This window comes from Austrofundulus limnaeus, unplaced genomic scaffold (genome assembly GCF_001266775.1).
Source record: "Austrofundulus limnaeus strain Quisiro unplaced genomic scaffold, Austrofundulus_limnaeus-1.0 Scaffold1, whole genome shotgun sequence".
NCBI classification, from domain to species: Eukaryota; Metazoa; Chordata; class Actinopteri; order Cyprinodontiformes; family Rivulidae; genus Austrofundulus; species Austrofundulus limnaeus.
In genome coordinates, this window is record NW_013952403.1 from 4,450,532 (window position 1) to 4,470,170 (window position 19,639).

At 39.2% G+C, this 19,639-nt stretch overlaps 4 protein-coding genes across 4 annotated transcripts in view; 1 reads left to right on the top strand and 3 right to left on the bottom strand.

Annotated features, from left to right (window-relative positions):
* The window catches only part of zdhhc24 (zDHHC palmitoyltransferase 24), a 5,272-nt gene extending 4,406 nt beyond the window's left edge, over positions 1-866 (bottom strand). The window contains exon 1 of the mRNA XM_014006298.1: positions 175-866. Coding sequence (XP_013861752.1) covers positions 175-479 — 305 coding nt within the window. The 5' untranslated portion in view covers positions 480-866. The remainder of the gene's footprint in view (positions 1-174) is intronic.
* Positions 867-2,068: 1,202 nt separating this feature from the next.
* Positions 2,069-5,531, top strand: LOC106516095 (RNA polymerase-associated protein LEO1). Its single transcript, XM_014006286.1, has 7 exons — positions 2,069-2,231; positions 3,978-4,183; positions 4,262-4,400; positions 4,507-5,007; positions 5,068-5,187; positions 5,260-5,294; positions 5,370-5,531. Exons 1-7 carry the CDS (start codon positions 2,074-2,076, stop codon positions 5,465-5,467), a joined length of 1,257 nt encoding a protein of 418 aa, XP_013861740.1. The 5' UTR covers positions 2,069-2,073; the 3' UTR covers positions 5,468-5,531.
* Positions 5,532-5,625: 94 nt separating this feature from the next.
* On the bottom strand, positions 5,626-11,841 carry pola2 (polymerase (DNA directed), alpha 2; the record flags this gene model as incomplete). The annotated part of the gene is given in 18 exon segments (XM_014006262.1): positions 5,626-5,996; positions 6,100-6,226; positions 6,314-6,370; positions 6,843-6,949; positions 7,905-8,013; positions 8,195-8,268; positions 8,405-8,443; positions 8,772-8,890; positions 8,976-9,027; positions 9,100-9,162; positions 9,540-9,692; positions 9,947-10,035; positions 10,122-10,321; positions 10,407-10,516; positions 10,702-10,759; positions 10,869-10,957; positions 11,229-11,353; positions 11,731-11,841. Coding segments are annotated over 18 exon segments (1,806 nt in total). The 3' UTR covers positions 5,626-5,843.
* A 427-nt stretch (positions 11,842-12,268) lies between these two features.
* Positions 12,269-19,639, bottom strand: part of top6bl (TOP6B like initiator of meiotic double strand breaks) — an 8,563-nt gene continuing 1,192 nt past the window's right edge. The window contains exons 3-13 of the mRNA XM_014006274.1: positions 19,387-19,499; positions 19,115-19,198; positions 18,979-19,034; positions 18,665-18,736; positions 18,344-18,539; positions 16,256-16,379; positions 13,811-13,969; positions 13,298-13,419; positions 12,883-12,993; positions 12,684-12,782; positions 12,269-12,598 (exon numbers count right to left, since the gene is read on the bottom strand). Of these exons, the coding sequence (XP_013861728.1) occupies positions 12,551-12,598; positions 12,684-12,782; positions 12,883-12,993; positions 13,298-13,419; positions 13,811-13,969; positions 16,256-16,379; positions 18,344-18,539; positions 18,665-18,736; positions 18,979-19,034; positions 19,115-19,198; positions 19,387-19,499 (1,184 nt within the window). The 3' untranslated portion in view covers positions 12,269-12,550. The remainder of the gene's footprint in view (positions 12,599-12,683; positions 12,783-12,882; positions 12,994-13,297; positions 13,420-13,810; positions 13,970-16,255; positions 16,380-18,343; positions 18,540-18,664; positions 18,737-18,978; positions 19,035-19,114; positions 19,199-19,386; positions 19,500-19,639) is intronic.

Here is a 19,639-nt window from a genome sequence, read left to right on the forward strand (position 1 = left end):
GTTCTTTAGGAACCCTACACATTTTGACACAGTCCAGGAAATATATTTTAAGTTACAATAAAATAAACACCTCTGGATGGACATGATTAGAAAGTGGTAATGACAAGTTGTACAGCAAATATCAAACTAGGTGTAAATGAACCAAAGTAAGCTATAATGACACCGTTTCTTTACCTCCACCCCTGCCCCAGGCCATCTCCTCCCAAGAACACCCCCTTGACGCTGGGGTTGGTTTTCAAAAAGAGAAGCGCGTTCCAGCAGATGTTCCCCAGCATGAAGAACTGGGCCAACAGGTGCACCGTCTTCCACCAGACGGACCACTCTGCCGCTTTCTGCTCCGCCTCGAGAGGCGCCTCGACCAGCACCAGGTAGCTCACCTCCCCGGTGATGGAGAAGACCAGGAAGGTGTTGAGGAACACGGGCAGGTGTTGACAAACCCTCTCAGCCCTGCGGAGCAACGTGCTGGTGAAACCCGTCATGTCTCCAGCTCGTCCACCTCCTCAGTGTAAAAGACGAAGGAATGGTTTTACAGACGCACAGCTAGCTGGTTAGCTTGCTAATAATAAAACAGTTGGCTTCCCGCGCGACTCTAAAACAATTTATGAAAACTATAACACTTCGCACATCCTCCGGATAAATTATTGTACCTAAAACATTGAATACAACGATGTTTCTTTCTAAAAGAAATAATTTAGACTTCCATTCAGCAGCAGCGATTCAGAAATCACGTCCGTGATTCAGTGTTGCATGATAATACAACCGGAGTGCAACAAGACAATGTAGTTCCGCCTCTGAAATGGCTTTAAAAATACAGATCACTTCCTTGGACTTGCATTTTTTTTGTGCTAATTTAGTATAGCCACTTTCAAATGACCTGCTTTGTCTCAAACGTTAAATGATAATTACTTTACGTTTTCATTTTTAAACACAACCTAAATTAATAAATATAAACAATAAAGAATATATTTTTTTAATAAATTTTCAGGGTTAATTGTCTGAAAGCCAAAATAGTAACAAAACTTGACATTATGCCACAGATTTTGACACTTGTTTATGATTTTGATCATAAAGAGAAGTCATTTACAAGTCAGTTATGCCATACACTGTTGTTCGTATAAAACTCTAAATTAAAAGATTTATTATCGACTTGTGTTTATCACACTGGATTAAATTTTACACTCTAATATAAATATAACTCTTAATACTTCAATTCTTGTTGTAACTCTTAATACTTAAGTTCATTCAAAATCATTGTCAGATATGAACATTTTGTGATTATTACTATCATAACTTTTGTGTGCATGTAAATAATTACTTCATTGTGAAAGTAAAAAAGTTGACACTGTACCTATTTTGATATGTGTAGTCCCTCCCCCTCCTAAAGAGTGTGCTTTAATCCCTGATAATCTCTTCATCCAAAGAAAGCTGGTAGTCATGGCTGCACCAGCAGATATTTTACTGTCTCTTAGGCATCGGACCCAAAACAAGAATACTTTCACAAAACAACAACACGATGTAAAGAGGAGGTAAGATACTTGAAGTGTGATGTTAAGACATTACAGAACGTATTTTACTGAAGGCAAAATACTCTTAACTTTACAACTACAATAATATGGTTTCTGTGATATGTGGAGTAAAGGAGCTTGTTTTGTTCATGCTCTCATCTCTTCATGTTCCGAAGCAGAGCGTCGCACCTTCAGCTGTATTTGCAGGAGCTGAAGGACAGAGAACGCCGAGCTCAAGAGCACAACTCACAGCTGCTGCAGCAGTTTGAGGAAGCCCAGGACGCCCTGAAGGAGATGCTGGCCCGCACGGCTGCCATGAAAACTATCAGGGTGAACAAATACAGAAAACACAAACAAACACAACAGACTGAACGTTTTTTTTTTATGTTAGAAAAAGCGTATTTGGTGGTTTTGACAGCCTTCTCTCTGTGAGGCTCTGATGTTGCAACACTTTGACATTCTGCAGAGGGAGTATGAGAGATATGTGGAGGACAACTCCTCCCGCTGGCAGCAGCAACTCCAACAGCAAACACAGGCCGCTCAAATCAAGGTACAACCACAGAGCTGTATGTGGAAACAATATGTTCCTTTGTTAGAGGAAAAAACGTGGCTACAGTCCTGTTATTCCTCAACAGAGGACGGTCGACAGCGTGAGCTCTTATCTGAGGAAAACAGAAGAAAAGCAGGCGTTGGCGTGTACAGTGGACACATCTTTGCTTTCACAAGGTTTGTTTCTTTTTTTCCACATTTTGTTAATGTAATTCAGCATTCATGTAGTTCTTTTACTGCTTGTTTTTTTGACAATCTAACAACTTATTGGGCTAATTTAACTATTCATATTTATAAAAGGTTCAGCTCATTCATGAGAGGGTACTATGACTTTTCGAATGTTATTTTGTAAATTGAAGTAATTAAAATTTTGAGTTGGTTGATTATAATATTTTGCAGATTATGCATAAGGCTCATAAAAATGTTTAACTTTAAACATCCAGTTGAGGAGTTGAGATGTTTATAAAACCTAAAATTCAAACAAACTTGAAGGACCGATGTACTTCAGTTCAAGGAATAAGATTGTGAAATAATCTGGAAAGTGATTATAAAAATGCCGGTTCAACCTATTTCTTTATGAGAATGCTAAAAATAAGTTTGTTAAAGAGAAATTAAATTGTATAATGTATATCAAAAGTTGTTGTTTGAGAAGGAATTGAAGCTTTTACTTTGTTTTGTTTCTTGATTATTATTGCTTGAAATTAGTTATAGAAAAAAGGGGCAAATATGAGATTTTTTCTTCTTTCTGCCTCCTTTTCATTTAAATTTGTATATTTTTTGTTGTGTATAAAAATTTATTTGTTTTTAAATGAAATGAATAAACTAAACTTTTGGTTGTTGTAACTCTTAATACTTTAATTCCTTCAAAATCATTGTCATCTTGGAATTCCTTTGCTACTGTTCTGCTATAGTTAGCTTGTAGATAGCCTTTTGAATCTAATAGCTAGCATTTTTCTACCTTGGAGTTTTGACTGTTTCATTACTTTTAGCTTTTATTTTATGTTTGGCTCATTTTAGCTTTAACATTTTAGTTTCTGCCTCCTCAGCAAAAACACTGCATCTTTTGCATTAAATGCCCCTAATCCAGCGGTGTCCAAAGTGTTGCCCCTGAAGAATTATACTGATTTGTTTACAAATTTGTCCCCCCGGCACAGGTGTATATGGAGACTTTCTATTTTTAATAATTAGGGCAAATTTATCACAAAGTAAAAATCTTACAATAAAAAATATTGGCAATAACAATTATTTGTCTTTAAATAACCAGACTCTTAGCTTTTTCCACATCTATTTAGTGACTTCTACTCAAAAGCTGATTTTGCTGCACTTCAATCTGCTTTTAATTCATTTATTAAATTCATTTGAATACAGAAAGTATTTGCGACCTACATCCTGATTTTACTGATCAGAATTGACAAAAGTGGGTTCTTTATTCCCCAATGGAAACCTAGAAAATTGAACCTGCAAAACACTTTTAAACTTCTGGTTCTAGATTAATTTACGCATCCATTTACAGCAATAAATCTGACTATTTTAGTTTATTGTTGAGCAGGTAAAGGAAAAATATTTTTGGCCCTCAAGTCCTTCTGACTTTATGATTTTGACCCATGTGACAAAATGTTTGGACACCTCTGCCCTCATCTTTTTAATTTCGTGCTCCAGCCGTACGTGTTTCCACCTCAACCGTCTCTCATCACTCGCAGGTCCTTCAGTTCAGAAATCTGTCGCTCCTCAAGCGTGTTCCACTCAAGAAAACTCTAATTACAACCAAGATAATTCCTCCTATCATCCCTACGCTCAGCCTTCCTGGTTGACCTCCAGTTTCCTGAGAGCATCTCATCAATCCCACAATCCACTTCTTTCCCCTCCACACACCTTCTTACACCCTCACTTGTTTCTGCCACAACACTTCACCTTCACGCCCAGCCACCAGCAGCCGCGGTCCAGGCAGGACGACGCAGGCGAGGACCCCGAGCCCTGTGCTGCTGGGATCCCCCCAGAGGAACCTCCTGCGTTGAGGGTCCCACAAACCGGAGAGGAGCAGGAGGAGACGAGTGGAGTACCAAAATCCAACAGAGAGCATGAAGAGGGAAACGGGAGCTCTCCGTCTCCTGATCTCGACATTAAACCAGGTGAGAAAAACATTTTTAAAAACTTGCATCGTCAGCATAAATGTATTATTTAAGTGCTTGTTATCAATCTGCGCGCAGTTCGTCTGCTCAGCCGTGATGCAGAGAGCAGCAAGAGTGACAGAGACTCAAGTCTGGTCTGCAGAGAAAAGACGAAGAACGAGAAGAGAGGAAGAAACCAGCAGTCATCCTCAGATTCAGCAAGCCACGCCTCTCAAAGGTAAGAGTCACACAAGTGTCCACAATTTATGATCCTGAGCAGAGAAAGTAAACTTTGGTCGTACACTTTCTAACCGTTCCTCTGCCTCATTTTTACGACCACAAAGCTCAGAAAGCGACACCTCCTCTGAGAAAGGCAACGCCGCTCCTGATGCTCCCCTTCGGTCCGAGGAAGAGGCCAAAGAGCAAAGTCACGCTGACGAATCAGAGAGCTGCGGCTCAGAGCGGGAATCAGGAAGGAGCGACGGAAAAAACACAACCAGAGCTGCAGAGGAAACAGATGATCAGGAGCAAAGCAGCGTTAAAGAAAAGGATGGACTGAAAAACCCTGGAGCTGCAGAACAAGAGGAAACCGAAAACAGCCAGAGTGAGGAACAAGGCAGTGATGAAGAGGAAGATAAAGAGGTTTCTTTAACTGGAAGAACAGAGGAAGAGGTTAGGATGGAGGACAAGGTAGAGGAGAAAAGGCAAGGTTCTGCCTCCTCACTGGAAGAAGAGGATGAAAGCAGCGAGGAAGAGGAGGGGTCACACGATGAAGACCAGGGTGAAGAAACAGGAGAGGAGAGCGGAGACTCAGAGGACGTCATCATCTCTCCGCAGAATAAAAGGTACGAGAATTAACCATCTTAATGAACGATGTCATCTGAATGACGCGCATTTTCTTTCAGGCCTGAACAGATCCAGGTTATTTCTGAAGCAGCTGAAGATGAGGAGAACAAAAGTCAATCCTCAAAAGAAATCAGCGATGAAGATATCGAGAATCTCCTCGTGCCTCAGGAGCAAACAGAGTGAGTATTCTCACACCAACAGGAATACAGAAATTAAAAAATGATTCTCATCACCTTCATTTGACTTTTTAGAGAAATGGATTTAAAAGCCAACGAGGAGCCTAAAGGTACAAAATCATAAATATCATAAAAATGTTATTTGTACATTTTGATTCTGAACATTGTTCTAATTTATTTGACAGTGATTTATCACAACATGGACATCTTTCAAGCGGCGAAGGAGAAATCAAAGACAGGCGATAAAAGCGACTCTGATGAGTTTGATCATTTTTACGACTAAATGTTTGAGCCTGGAACACGAGAAATGCACAAAGTTAGAAAAAAATAAAGAATGTTGCATCATTTGTACAATTTTTTTTATTCCTGTCAAATTATCATACAGGAGAAATCAGAAAAAAAGGTGAGAAAAACTTTAGTTGAATAAAATAAACGCGAAACTGAACAAAAAAACCTGCTCCGATCATAATTTATTATTGTTGCTGTTGCAGTGATTGACAGCCCATCGGAGAACAGTGCTCACCCAAACATGTGGAATATAAAAATAAACCTATATTATAGTTTAAAGGGAACAGAGTGATGTTTTTCTAGACTTTTCATCGGCGTGAGCAAAGAAAACAGAAAGTGGTCGCAGATCACCTCTAAATCTTTTCTTGGTGTCAGATTTTCACCACCTGAGCAGCCAAACAAGGACTCGCTCTCTGTCCGTCCCCTGAGGCGGCGCCGCGACGGATGAGCAGCCGTCCGAAAGTCCCGCCCACCTGACCTTTAGTCAGCCGCCCGGGGTTCAGGCACACACAGCCGACCACATCCTGAGGACGGAGGGAAGGGATTTTTTAAAAATATTTTAACATTTAAAGATATTTAAAGAATCATTTATTAATTTTTTTTATTAAATTATGTAATGTTCCGTACCTTTACAAAGTAACGCAGTTCAGAAGGAACGATGAGGACGTCAGGAGTGAACGACATCTGTCCGAAGCGCTGGAATTTCTCATAATCCATGTTCAGCTCCTCCGCTGGCGGGTACAGAGGGTAGTAACTGCAAGTAAAGTCAGACAAGTAGGAGGGATAAAACCACACACCTCCATTTAAAATATACATATCTGAACGGTTTTAGGGTTTTTACCTCCTCTGGGTCAGTATGTGCTTCAGGATGCGTGAGAATCTGTCCGAGCTGGTGCCGCTGCAACACAAAACCTTTTCAGTTTCACCTCCATGAAGTGCTGGGAAGTACTTGAAAAATGTAATTCATATTTAAATATTAACAAACTATTTAGTTTGGTAGATTCTTTTATTGCAAAAAAATGCTTAATTTCAATAAATCTTATGACTGGCAGCACCTGGAGGTACCAGAACCTCAAAACAAGTGTCAGAAGCAGCAAAACAAACTGAGAAGATTTAAAACAACCCACACACTCCGCTCTACTGCTCATCTCACAAATGCATGTTCCTTACAAATGTGGCACCATTTAAAAGAGAAATTAACAGGCTTTCCAGCAGTATAAGAGCTCTTGCTAAGAAGCATTGTTACAAAGAAACAATCTACCAAACACACATTTCCTTACGTTTTCTAAGTTTATACAAAATGATCAAGTCTACCAAAAACAACTGCGTCCAAAATCTGAATTCTACTGATCTATAAGCGTCTTCCTCACCAGCTGATCTCCTCTGCACCCATGTGGAACAGGATGTCCGTGGACGTCAAGCCGACGGTCACGCCATCGATCAGCAGGGAGCAGGGGTCAGACACCAGGGTGACGCGCTGCACAAACATAAAAATATTATGATGTCAGACTGGGCGTTTAACTGTGACAAGTATCTCAGTTCTGCTGGAATAATTATGACTAGTGCTGGGCGGTATACCGTTTTGTACCTAATACCGGTTTTTATTTTTGTTATGATATGAATTTTTTGAATACCGGACATTCCGGTTTAAATAGCGGAACGTTTCGTCGCAGCCGCCAGTGAACTGTTGTTGCCCGGGGGACATTTTTCCTTGCTGCACCGCTATGTGCGTTAGCATGCTAATGTTTGGAGCAGCTAGTTGCAGCTGCGGGTGGTGATTCTGCTGCTTATATTGACTGATGTTTAAGAAAACATCCCGTTTTTGCCGTCGCTGAATGTAGTAAACACCTCTTCAGTGACGTGCACAGTTAGATTTAACGTGGTTAGTTAATATGGAGACGTTATGCTGATGGAGACTTAACGTGGTTCTATTGTGAAAAGCCTGCAGGAAGTAGTTCGTAGTGGAGTTGGAATTGACTGGTGTGCAAGGTGAGTCGTGCTGAAAAGCTTTAATAAATAACATAAAACAATAAACCCGATCATAATCTTTTCTTAACCCTCCTCCTTCACGACTGGACCAAAATGCGTGACTACTGTCTAAAACCACCAGTCAGAGAAGAACAGACACAGAGGAGGGAAACAGCGACACAGACAGAGGTACAGTAAAAGAAAAAAAGTCAATAAGCAGGGTTTGTACATTTTATTTTCAGCTGAGCTGTGATGAAAAGAAAAATACTGTCAAATACTGTGAAACCGGTGAAAATTTTGATCATATCGCCCAGCTCTAATTATGACTCATAATATTCTGGTATAAAAATGATCTATTTACTGGTAAATTCTCACTAAAGCCTGTTATGAAACTGACAATCGCTTAGTGATGAGTATTTTATCTAGTTCAGATACACAGTCTTGTTTGTGTGCGAGTGTTTAACCTGCACCTGGTCCTTGCTGAGGTTCGGCAGGGTGAAGGGGGGCTGAGGGTAGATGAAGTTATGGTGGATGTCTCTTTGGGATGGCACAAACACCAGGTGACAACCAACACTGGGGAGAAAAAAAAAGGTTTAATTTAAAGGGAAATAAACAGGATTTCCATTTATGTCAGATTTATTGCCAAGAAGCATCGTTACAACACAGACGTAACGGACTAAACACATTCCTTACTTTTTGTACTAAGTTTATAATAAATACCACACTTTATACTGTTTCTTTAAAGGAAACATACCTTTTGGTGCCATCCACGATGCTGTCAATACATCTTAAGAAGATGGTTTCAAACGTTTCTGTCACCTGAGCTTTCTGTTAGAGAAATAATATATTCTTTATGAACCTGGTTTAAATGTAAATGTTATCTGCTGACATGTTCAGACTTTGTATTTGAAGACTTAAAAGTGAGTTTAATGTAAATAAAATCTGACAGCCAACGGAACCGTACCTCAATTTTTTCATGTTTGGAATCCACAAATGGGCCCAACTGTAAGAAAAGAAATGTTTTTCTTTTTTTTTTTAACTGAACCATTTTCAGATAAAACCACAGAGTGTTAAACATTAAAATAAAAAAATCTGCATATTTTTAAAGGAAGTAAAATCTCTTCAACTTAATCTCTCATAGCAAAGGTGAGGCCGTTTTAAAGGAGTGTCTTTATTTTCAGTCAGATCAAGGTTGGTTTACAATGTAACGCCATAAAATTCAACATTAAGATTTTAAAATGATTTATAAATATATAGAAACAAAGCTCAGAACCAAGAATGGTTTAACACAGAATCATGTGAAGGTTGGGGTTTGTAAACAGGACATTTACCAGCAAACAGACGTCAGGACGATCTCTGACGATCACACTGATCAGGTCCAGCAGAGGGTCAAAGTTCAGGCTGTCAGACGGCGTGTAGGGTCCACAGGCCACAAGCACGTTCAGTGGCTCTGAGAGTGAAGGACAGTGGGTTTTATAAAAAAAAATTAAAATAACTGAGCTGATTCATTCCTTTAAACAAACCCAGTTCAATACCTTCATCAGCCTCCAATGTTACATCTGGGGTGTGAAAAGGAAGAGGAACTCCCTGAATAAAGACATACAACTGATCACTATTTGAAGGTTCTAAAAAGTAAAAAAAAAAAAAAAACAAGCTCACCTCATAAAGTTTAGAAGCCACAAATTTTCTTCCTGTAGCGTTCAATCCTTCCATCACTACCACCTGAAAAAAGATGTTCAGGTTCAAAAACAAAAACACAAACAGAAAAATGAAATGGGTCTAAAGCAGAAACATGTGGTGCGTGTCTGGCTGGGTTTAAACACTCCTTCACGACTGTCAGAGCTCTCGGTCGGACGCTAAGCTAGTCTCAGGCTAACGTCCTTGGCATGCTCTGTTCCTCTCGGTGGCCATATAACCTGCGGCACACTGACCTCAGTGCACAGGCAAAGGAGAGAACCACCGGCCTCCACCTGCTCATCAACACCACTCCTGCACAGCAACATGTCAGTAATGGCTGGTGTTTAACAGTGGTGCATAAAACTTATTAGAGCAGAAACAGGACCACAGGATCAAACCCAACTTGTTTTGATTCCCTTTACCTGACCAGGAAACAGAGAATACTCTTTAAGCTCAGACAGGTCAACAGGAACCTGCTGACCGCCGTGTTCGACTTCAGCTTCCAGGACAACGGACTGAGGGTTCAGTTTGCCGTTACTGTCACAGCAAATCTGACCCAACACAGTTATACTGTCCTGAGGACAAACACACAACAAAACAAACAGTCAGTTGATTATTTATTGGACAAATTAACCGACTTCGGTGCTGATTGTTGTTCTTGGTAAAATCCTGTCTGGTTGCAAATGATACAGAACAGAGTTTCAGCTTCTGCAAGAAATCAAGTGTTTTTGAGACTCTTCCAGAGAACAGGGTATCTATAACTTATAAATGTTAGAATAAAAGTTAAAACGCATTAAACCATTGTTTTGCAGCAGTAATTGTTCCAAACCTGAGCAGGCAAAGAGGCAGAGGAGAACTCCTCAATGGTAAAATGAGACTTCAGGATTTGTCCCAAATCCTCAATCTTCTCTGTCAGCACTGAACAAACGGAAAAAACAAAACAATTTATATGTAAAAGCTCAATATATGACTTTTAACACATTTATAATTCTAATGATTCTTACCATTTCGAACGTCCCTGAGTCTCTGGAACATGAATTTGTAGCTGCAGCGAAGAGACTCTTCAGGTGGTCCCAGAAGCTCCACCTGGACCCCGGCACCGGGATCCTTCCTGCCCACCCAACGGGTGCCCTGCACGGCCCCAAACGTTGCCACCACCTCCCCTTTCCCTCCTCGCTGGCTGTACTTCTGTGAGGGCGTAGCACTTCCAGAGAGAGATGAGAAGAAGGGCTACAGTTAAATCAAACGTTTGAAACATTTGAAGTTGAAGCGGTATTTGTGCGTCCTACCCCGGGGAGAAGCTGGTCGGAGACAGCAGCAGGTTGGGGCTGGACAGCAGAGCTACACTCCGCTTAGGCTGAGGATGCTCTGGAGTGCTAAGTGCTCGTTTCTGAGAGCCCTACGGACACGTTTATACATGTCAAACAAATTAATACAGTGGAATATTCAGCACCATGACTAATTTATAGAGCAATACTTTTTAATATAAAAAAAACAGATCATACACTCTACACTTTAGAGCAAACATGTGAGCAATGCACTGATTTAATAGCAGAGTTACCTGTGAGAAAAGTTTTTGCTTACCTTTGCAGGAGTAGAATAAGAGTCTAGAAGAGTCTCCTCCTCTATTTCTTCATTTATTCTGGAAAAACACTGGTCAAGGTCTACAGATCACACACTACAGAAATCATTGTGATTACTAATGTGAGGTGAAAGGATCATTTTCTTTTTAAGTTTGCTCTTAAGGATACAGGGTCTGTATAGAGTTGATGTCCAAGGGTCTGTTATAAGTATCATCTCTTCTTGAGTTTAATTTAGATTTGTTCTTCTTGAGCAAGACCTGCCAAAATAAAAGTTCAGAGGACAGTAGAAAAGGGGTGAAGGAAGTTTCACACATAAAAAAATAATCCAATCTACATGTGACACAGACAACAAAATAAAGTTTTAGACACATATTGCCATATGTTTAGAAATATTTAAAAAAAAGTTGGTTAGTGTGAGATATTCAGCATTCGTTAGATTACTTAAAAAGTTGTGCTATGCCACCATCGTCCTCACTAGCGTTCAAGAAAATTGAGTTCTTCGCCTTTCAGCACCTGCACGTTCCTTACCTCATGCTCAAATTGCTCCAAGGTGTCCAAGGTGAGATTAGAAATATTTTTTGTGTTACTGTAAGCCACCCACTCATCCGCCATCTCAGTTGCCTGCAACCCTCTACAGATGCACTGTTCCATCACTGTGGGACACGTCAGAAAGAAGGAGCATTAGGTCATATCTTTAAATAAGTGTCAACAAATATAATGAAGTAAACACAACTTTAAATTAAAGGGCTTTAAACTGTAAATAACGTTCTGCAGATCTAATGATCCAGCACTTTGTTGCACTGACTGGATAGAAACACACAGCAGAATTTCAGAATAAAAGTTTATCGTGACAGGAAAAATGTCTGTAGACAGAGATCCATGAGCATTAGATGCATTCATTAAAAACATGGCACAAGGTGCAAACAAGGAAGTCAAAGTTATGAGACACAAATTAAGTCACATCACACATATAGGACCACAAAAGATAAATAAAATAAAGAACTATTATCAAGTTAGGTAAAATACTCACTTTTATCAATGATTTCATCATCACAGGGAAAACCAAACACCTCCAGTTCTTTCTTTAAGCTTTGTGCATTAGAGAGCGCCATTTCGGATTAATAAAAATAAGTCGTTTTTTTTTTTTTTAAAGCAGAGGTCTACCTCAACACGATGAAACAATGTTATGATACTTTAGCGAATAGCGTTAGCTTAACCTTCGCTTCATAACAACTTCAAAAACCATATTATTAAAAAAAAACTCGTTCTCGAAACGTTAGCCACCCCCAATAACTATATCCTAAGTGTTTCATGAAAGCGCATTGTAAGAGATCCGCTCAACATTTAATACCTATTCCATTTTACCGCGAAAAATGGCCGTCAGTGTTGGCGGCCGGAATGTACGTCACAACATACGAATAAAAGAGCGGAAGTCAGCTGAGTTTCAAAATAAAAGTTTAAGTCTATGGGCTCGTTTGTGCTTCAACATTTGAACAGTTTAATACTCTCAAAAGCAATATGAAAATTGCTGACCTGACCCAACACCCTGAAGTGATTGCAACTCCAAATTCAAACCAGTTACACTCTTTATTACAAATACATTATGTTTATACACTAAATAGTTTATTCAGAAAACAGAAAGCAATTTAGAAAATTTTCACAAATCTATCATTTAGATGTGTCCATTTAGACTCTTTACAGTGTGAACTGTGTTGTGCATATATAAATATATATATAATCAGTACAATTGAAATAAGGGTTACAGTATATAAACTAAACCTTTTCAGGGCAAAAACATTTTAATCTCTGAACCACCTTCAGTCAGGAAAGAAAAAAAAACATTGGCATCTTCAGATTTCCACCCTGGTAGACTCATTACTCTTGGGTTGTTCTTCCACCTGTAGAAATAATAATGTGACTGTAGATTGCAGCAAAAACTCTGATGCACATCAGTTTGTGTTGGAAAACAAATACCTCACTAACCTCAGAAGAAAAGCATTTGCCACTGTGAAGAAATTTCCCTGATGTCACCCTCCACAGAGACTCTCTGAGAGAGGCAGACAACTCATGAGTGTCATTCACCTGACAAACACAAAGTGTGTAAACATGTCAGATTATTTTGTTTTTTTTTAAATCACAGAAATCGTATGAAATATCTGAAGTCACTGTTTTTTTCTCACACCTTCATGCGGTTCAAACAGGCATTTCTGAAATCCATGTTGCTGCTGCTGCTCACAATACTGATGGTGGAACTGAGAATCACTTCTGCAGCCGACTGCAGCTTTTCTTGTTTCTAAAATCAAAACAGATTTTATACTTGTTATTAATTGCTATATTTGTGAGTATTTTTAGTGTGAGTGGTTGCTGAGAATTGCCTTTCAGAAATATATTTAATAATATGTTGCTTACCTCTCACTCCAAACCCAAACTTACATCTCATTTCTGTTGCATTACAAAAAACCCGATATTTAAAGTGACAACTTTGATATGTTCATTTTTATTATTCTTTGTGACCAATTAATAAAACTACGGTTAAAACTCTAGTCAAGATTGTTAAAATAAAACAGGGTTTGTGTGTGTATTTGTTTATGTCTTACCTTTTTCCTGTGATTTTGTGCTTTCAGCGTGTTGTAAAGTTCTGCCTCCAGAGCTGCGCTGACAGCCTGCCTGTTGTTGCTCAGAATCTCCTCCAGGTGATGCTCTATTAACATCTCTGCAGCTGTGAGGAGATCACAGGTTCAAGCTCTCATCTTTCTGTACATGCTGTTCCTTGACGCTCACCTTCAAAGGCAGCATTGTTATTATCCTGGTTAGACTGAACTAAAAAAAAAAGGCGCAGCCTTGAAGGGAGTGGATTTAGGAAAGGAAAATGGTTTACTGTTTTATAAAACAAGACAATCAAAAAGCCTTAGTGCAAAAGAAAACACGAAGGTATTTATAATAAAATATCTCTCAGCCTTACAGAATTGACTGTTTATGTTAGCTGGAATACGAGGAATAGGCAGCCAAGAACAGTAACTCATCTTTTAGGGAAAACTAAATGTAGCAGAACAGTTAGAAGAACACATCAGCAGTGTTTCTTTTTCACACACGCTGTAAGGCTTTCTCACCAATCGTATCATTGACCTCAGAGGTGAAGGGGTCACTATGATGTAAGAAGAGGAAGAGTAGGAGACTCTGCTGCACAGGGACATGACTTGGTTCCGGATCGGGATCCTCCCAGTTTTCTGGCTCCACAGAGTACACAACGCTGCTGCTGTGAGTGAGATCTGCATGAGACGAGAGCAAGATTTATAAAACAAAATTAAAATGAACAAATAATGAAAATGAACTTGGCACAAAAAGTAAGGAGATTTGTGTTTGGTAGATTATTTTATTGTTGTAACAATGCTTCTTGGCAATAAATCTTATACTGTTGGAAAACCTGTTAATTTCTCTTTGAAATGGTGCCACATTTGTAAGGAACATGCATTTGTGGGATGAGCAGTAGAGCTGAATATGAGGGATGCGCACATGAAAATTTGCCGAACAACTTGTTTTGTTGTTGTTAACACTTGTTTTGAGCGTCTGGTTTCCCAAGGTGCCAATCAGCGGCTCATGTTACAACAAAGAAATAATCTCCCAAACACAAACTTCCTTACTTTTTGTGTAGTATTTTTAAGATGACATGTTTGAGGGCTAAGTCACTGCGTGTCAATCACATAATCTCAAAAAATAACATTTGACCTAATTGCTTTGTTTTTGAACTGAAATCCAAAACTCTTAACAGTGTTTAGTTACATCATTGTCTCCTTGGTTTTTAGAGCTTATTTTAGTAAACAAATGTGACAGAATTTCTCTGACATACAGCAACTAAAACTGAAGTTTGTGTAGCTGAGAGCTGCACTGTGGAACAGTTCTGTTTCCTCACAGCAGGCAGGTTGTAGGTTCAACTCCCACCTGGGGCTTTTCCTTGTGGGGTTTGCATGTTCTCTTCGTGCATGTGTGGGTTTCCTCCCAGGAACTAAAATCATACATGTTGGACTGTCTGTAACCCTGAACTAAAACAAGCGGGTAAAGAAAACGGATGTGTAGCAGCTATGTTTATATTTTAGACCAGTGGTTCCCAAACTTTTTGTCTTCTGACCCACAAAATATCCATGGAAAAATCTTGTGACCCCAAATTTTACTGGTCTGAGTACACAAATTTCGTTAATAACCCTAAAAATACAGGCTTTTTTGACAATTTAAACAGCTTGTACATAAATATAAATACTTATTTATACTTAGTTTGTGTTTTGTAATAATTATAGGGAAAAATATTGCATCAGCAATTATTTTATTACCCTTTAAATTGATTTCTGGAGATTATCCAAGGTGTTTCATGACCCATAATTGGGTCCCAAGCCCAACTTTGGGAACCAAAGTGCAGTGGTTCCCAAACTTTTCAGCTTTTGACCCACAAAATAACAACAGCAGAGACCTGTGCCCCCAGCTATTTTTGGATGATAAACATTTGTATCAGGTCAACAAAACATGGGCATAGTAAAAATATTTTTATACTACATTTATCCATTTTAAATATACTAACATCACTCCTTTGTAACAACTAAGGCAAAAATGTAATTAATTCAGAAAATATTTTCATGACCCCAGCTTGATGTTTTGGGACCCGACTTTGGGTCCTGACCCCAACTTTGGGAAACACTGTTTTAGACCATGCCTTCTTGAGTCAGTGTTTCCTCGAAGTCCAAATAACGTTCTCTCTGTGGTTCCTCTGACAGTGTACAACATACTTTGCTTTATATCTGAATACCCACAAGTCTAATAAAATAAGAGAGCGAACATGGAGAACATCTGTCATGTTTAATATCAGCATCTGACCATTTTATTGTGATGATGTCGTTACACTAACATTACCAATGAGCCAAGGGAAACAATGCTCCTCCCCAAAACTCAGCAATAACATGACTTTACAAAAACATGGAGCTCTGTCAAGTTGTGAGAGGCGAGTATGAAGAGACTGGTGGCTTCCTTGTCTTCACTAACATGTCTATGCTGAGAATATTCTGTAAATTCATCACCAAATTTAAACCAGAGGCACAAGAACCGAATTCATTCAAGATGGGTTTTCACATGGTAATGAGAACATTTCCAGCTTGAAGGTAAATGTGAGCTACTACCAAAAATAAAATCTTCTCTCCACATGTAATCACTTTAAATGTATTTTACATTCTTTACTTGTCTGTTTGTTGTTCTTTCGTCATAATTATGAGCTTATGGGATTCATTAAAGCATTTTTTTCCACTACTTGAGCTCCGTGCACAGTCTCTCACAGATAAACATGTGGTTTTTTCAGGAATTTAACCCTCAAAAGCTCAGACCCTCCAGTCGTTGGGAAACAGTTCTGTTTTAATTGCTTTAGTCGGCGTTTTTACAAGATAGAATGAAATATCCAGAACATCCATCCCACCCAATTTCCACATGTTTATTACAAAACAGGGCCCTCAAGCTGCTGACCTACACCGCATGTTGGCCGTCAGTACGAGCTGTTCCCAGCAGTGTTTGTTGTTTACCTTTAAAAGAGGCGCAGTGGATTCTGTCCAGACCTAACTGCTGACAGTTCAGAGCAGCAGGAAGGCCTTTGAAGAAGTTAAATGGACCTGGCACAGGAATATTGCTGGGGCTGTATGTTAGCACCTGAAAACATGTTAAGTCAAGGACGACTAATTTAAAACAGATGGCCAAATCAACTCAGTCACCAAAGAGCAGCAGCCGGTCGAGGATTAGTATCCAAGTTGCTCATCCACCTCCATCAGTGTCGTGTCTGTTGTAAGATTTATAAATTGGGTTTTTTTTATAAACAATTTATTTTCTGCTCATTATAAAGCTCAGTGACTATAAAAAAAGAAGCACATAAAGAGCTTTTCTTTTAGAAAATAAGACAAGAGAAAGAAATGATGTATTTTTTCTTTAAAACTGTGCAACAAGATTTAAAGTCCCTTTTAAATCAAACACAAATGATCCGTTTTTTGTAATAACTCTTTAGATGAGCCATTTAAAAAAAGTACAAAACATTACAAACGCACCTCACAGTAAAATGATCAAGCTTCCCAATCTCCTCCAACTGAAACTTTAAACCTCTTTCCACCTCAGGAGTGGGAAGTTAAAACTCGTTTGCATTTGGTTCTGTTGCCGAAACCAAATTGTGACCAACAATTATTAGGTTCACCCGACTTCAGATGGACTTGAGCTGAGGATGTTCAACAAAAATAGCAGAAATCAGACTTTTCACTGCTATAATTTTCCTTTTTTCAGGGTCAGGTTTTGGAAATTTTCATATTTTGTCCACCAAAGAGAACCAGTTTAAGAAAAGACAGGTGACAAGATTGCGTCAAAGAGAGAGACGACTACCAACCATTCCTGATCAAACCTCAGATAAAGGACGTGGGAATAAAATTGCAAATCGAGTATTTTTCAAACAGTCTGAGATGTGCTGGATTGACCTTATGAGATATGCTCTGCCACACACAAAAGATGTGTTTTCACTTGAACTAATATTTTGTTACTATTAAAACAAATTCTATCCAACATCTGTAAAACTGTCTGTGTTATAGACATCAGTGTGTGAATAATGTAAAGCATGTTTGAGTATCCAAGAAAGCACTAATGCATAAATATGATTATTATTGTTGTAGCTTTTCAGATCAGTCATATTTTAGATGCACATCCATTAGTTATTTTCTGATTTTTTTAATTTAAATCTGTTCAGCACTTGAAAGCTTCTTGAAGGGTGTCGTATTTTCCAGCAGAATAATTTAACCACTATCCAGTCTGACTTCAAATTAAAAGCCCAGAGGACATTTAAAAATCCAGGCGTGGGGTACCACCAGCAAATAGGGTTCAGCTGAGTTTCTCACTGCAACCACGGAAACCGAAAGCTACAAAGAGCCGTAAATTTACGGTTGAAATGGCTGCTGTTGTTCATTATATCTGTGGCATTTTGTACCGAAACGCGTCATAAAAAAATGTCTGAAGACCTCAAAAAGTTTGGAAACTCTGGGAAAAAACCATCTCATTTATGCATGTAAAGAGTCCAAATGATCCCGCTGTTAAACCACATGGTTTGTTGTGAGAAACCTTTTTAACTGGGTTGTTTTTACTGGACAGCTGTGAACAATGGCATGTATAAACAAAAAAACTATTACTGTGTGTAAAAAATGTGTTTAACACTTTGATTTATAGTAATCCATTTCATTATAAATAATTTAATAATTGTAAAATGCTAGTGGCATGATATGTTTCACTACAAATGTGGGAGGGTGACATATTTCATAAACTAGTTCCGTCTAAGCATGACTCAGCAATCTCTCTGACTCATGACTATGAACCAGAGGAGCTGAGCTCCTCCTGTGTGTGAATCCGAAGGGAGCCATTCAACACCCTCTGGCAGAGAGCCAAGGCTTTCAGCTGTGAGGTGACCGAGCTCGTCTCTGTTTTCCTATTTAAGACCAGTTCACCGGAAGTCTTTGTGCCATTAAAACAGCCGAGCAACGGCAAAATTAGAAAGCATAGACAATGACTTCATTTCTTGAGTCATTTTCCACTACTCATTTCTCCATGAACACTGAAACAGAATCATAGTAAAATGAGGAAAAGGATATTTGTATGCGTGTCAGCTCTGTGAGTAGGTTGGGGTACTGCAGCACACACGGTCTCAGGAGTGCAACAAACTGGACACTGAGCTCCCCAAACAGGCCCTGATCCATGACTTGTGGTGGGATGCTGAGAGGCAACCTTTCTCCAACAACAGGATGTCCTCCTTGACACCAGCCTCTTCTCCTGACACACCACGGAGGCCTTTAAAGGAGAGACAACACTGAGCATACTGTGCTTGTGTCATGTGCAGCTGATACTCTGATGCTCTTTCAGAAAAGTGAATGTCTAGAAAAGCACATAAACAGTGTTAAAACGCAATTACTGACTGTGCAGAACAGGCAACATCCAGGATCAGAGGCAGCTGGTCTGTTGGTGAAACTTTACTCTTGATTTTGACTCTGCAGAGATAGGAACCAAATTATTAACATTATATGTTAGAAAAGCAGTGTTGCTTATAAATTAATTGATTCAATGCAGAAAAAAGAAGGGGAGTGGTGGGATAACAAAGGTTAGAAAAAACAACAAAAAATAGTTATGCAGATTATGATAATTCAAGCAAATTAGTGTAAAAGTAAAATAATATAGTATTTTTGTGACATTACCTCACTGGAAGCTGTGACTGTTTTCCATCGAGGCTTACCTGAGTTCATGTTGTACGGTCTGCTGACCAAATGTGAATTTGAGATGGACCTTTATCTGTATGATATCAAAGTGCAAATCAATATTTTCTTATTATCTCTACAGATGACTGAACACTGAAGCAAATCTTTGCATACCCCTGCGTTAGTCAAACTGAAAGCCCGTAGAAATGCCTCAATGTGAGCTTGCCACTTCGACATGCAATGTCCTGCATCTTTTGCCTGCAAGGAAAGAAACACGTTAGTGCCAGGCTAAGGCTAAGATTTGATTTGTCTTAGTTAAAAAATAGCAACTAGAAACTTGACATTTAAGACATTTTGTGCCCCTAACAAACACTTAACGCTTAACATGTCGATTATCACACAAAGTAGGTACAATCAAGTCTAATAAAGTGGAAGATTGGGATCACCTGAAAAGTCAGTAGAAACCTGAGAGGCCCGTACAGATCTGTAAAGGCACTCAGCTCTTCGGGGTCCAGCTCGGGACACGACCACACACAAGGAAACAGGCTGTTCTTCAAATCTGTGAGGAGCAACACAGCAGTAAAAAAAATAAGTGTGTGTGTGTGTGGGGGGGTGGCCTTGGTTTTCCTACATCGTGGGGCCCAGTTTTAAGGAAAATGCAGCCTCGTGGGGACCGGGTGCTCTTTGTGGGGCCCAAAG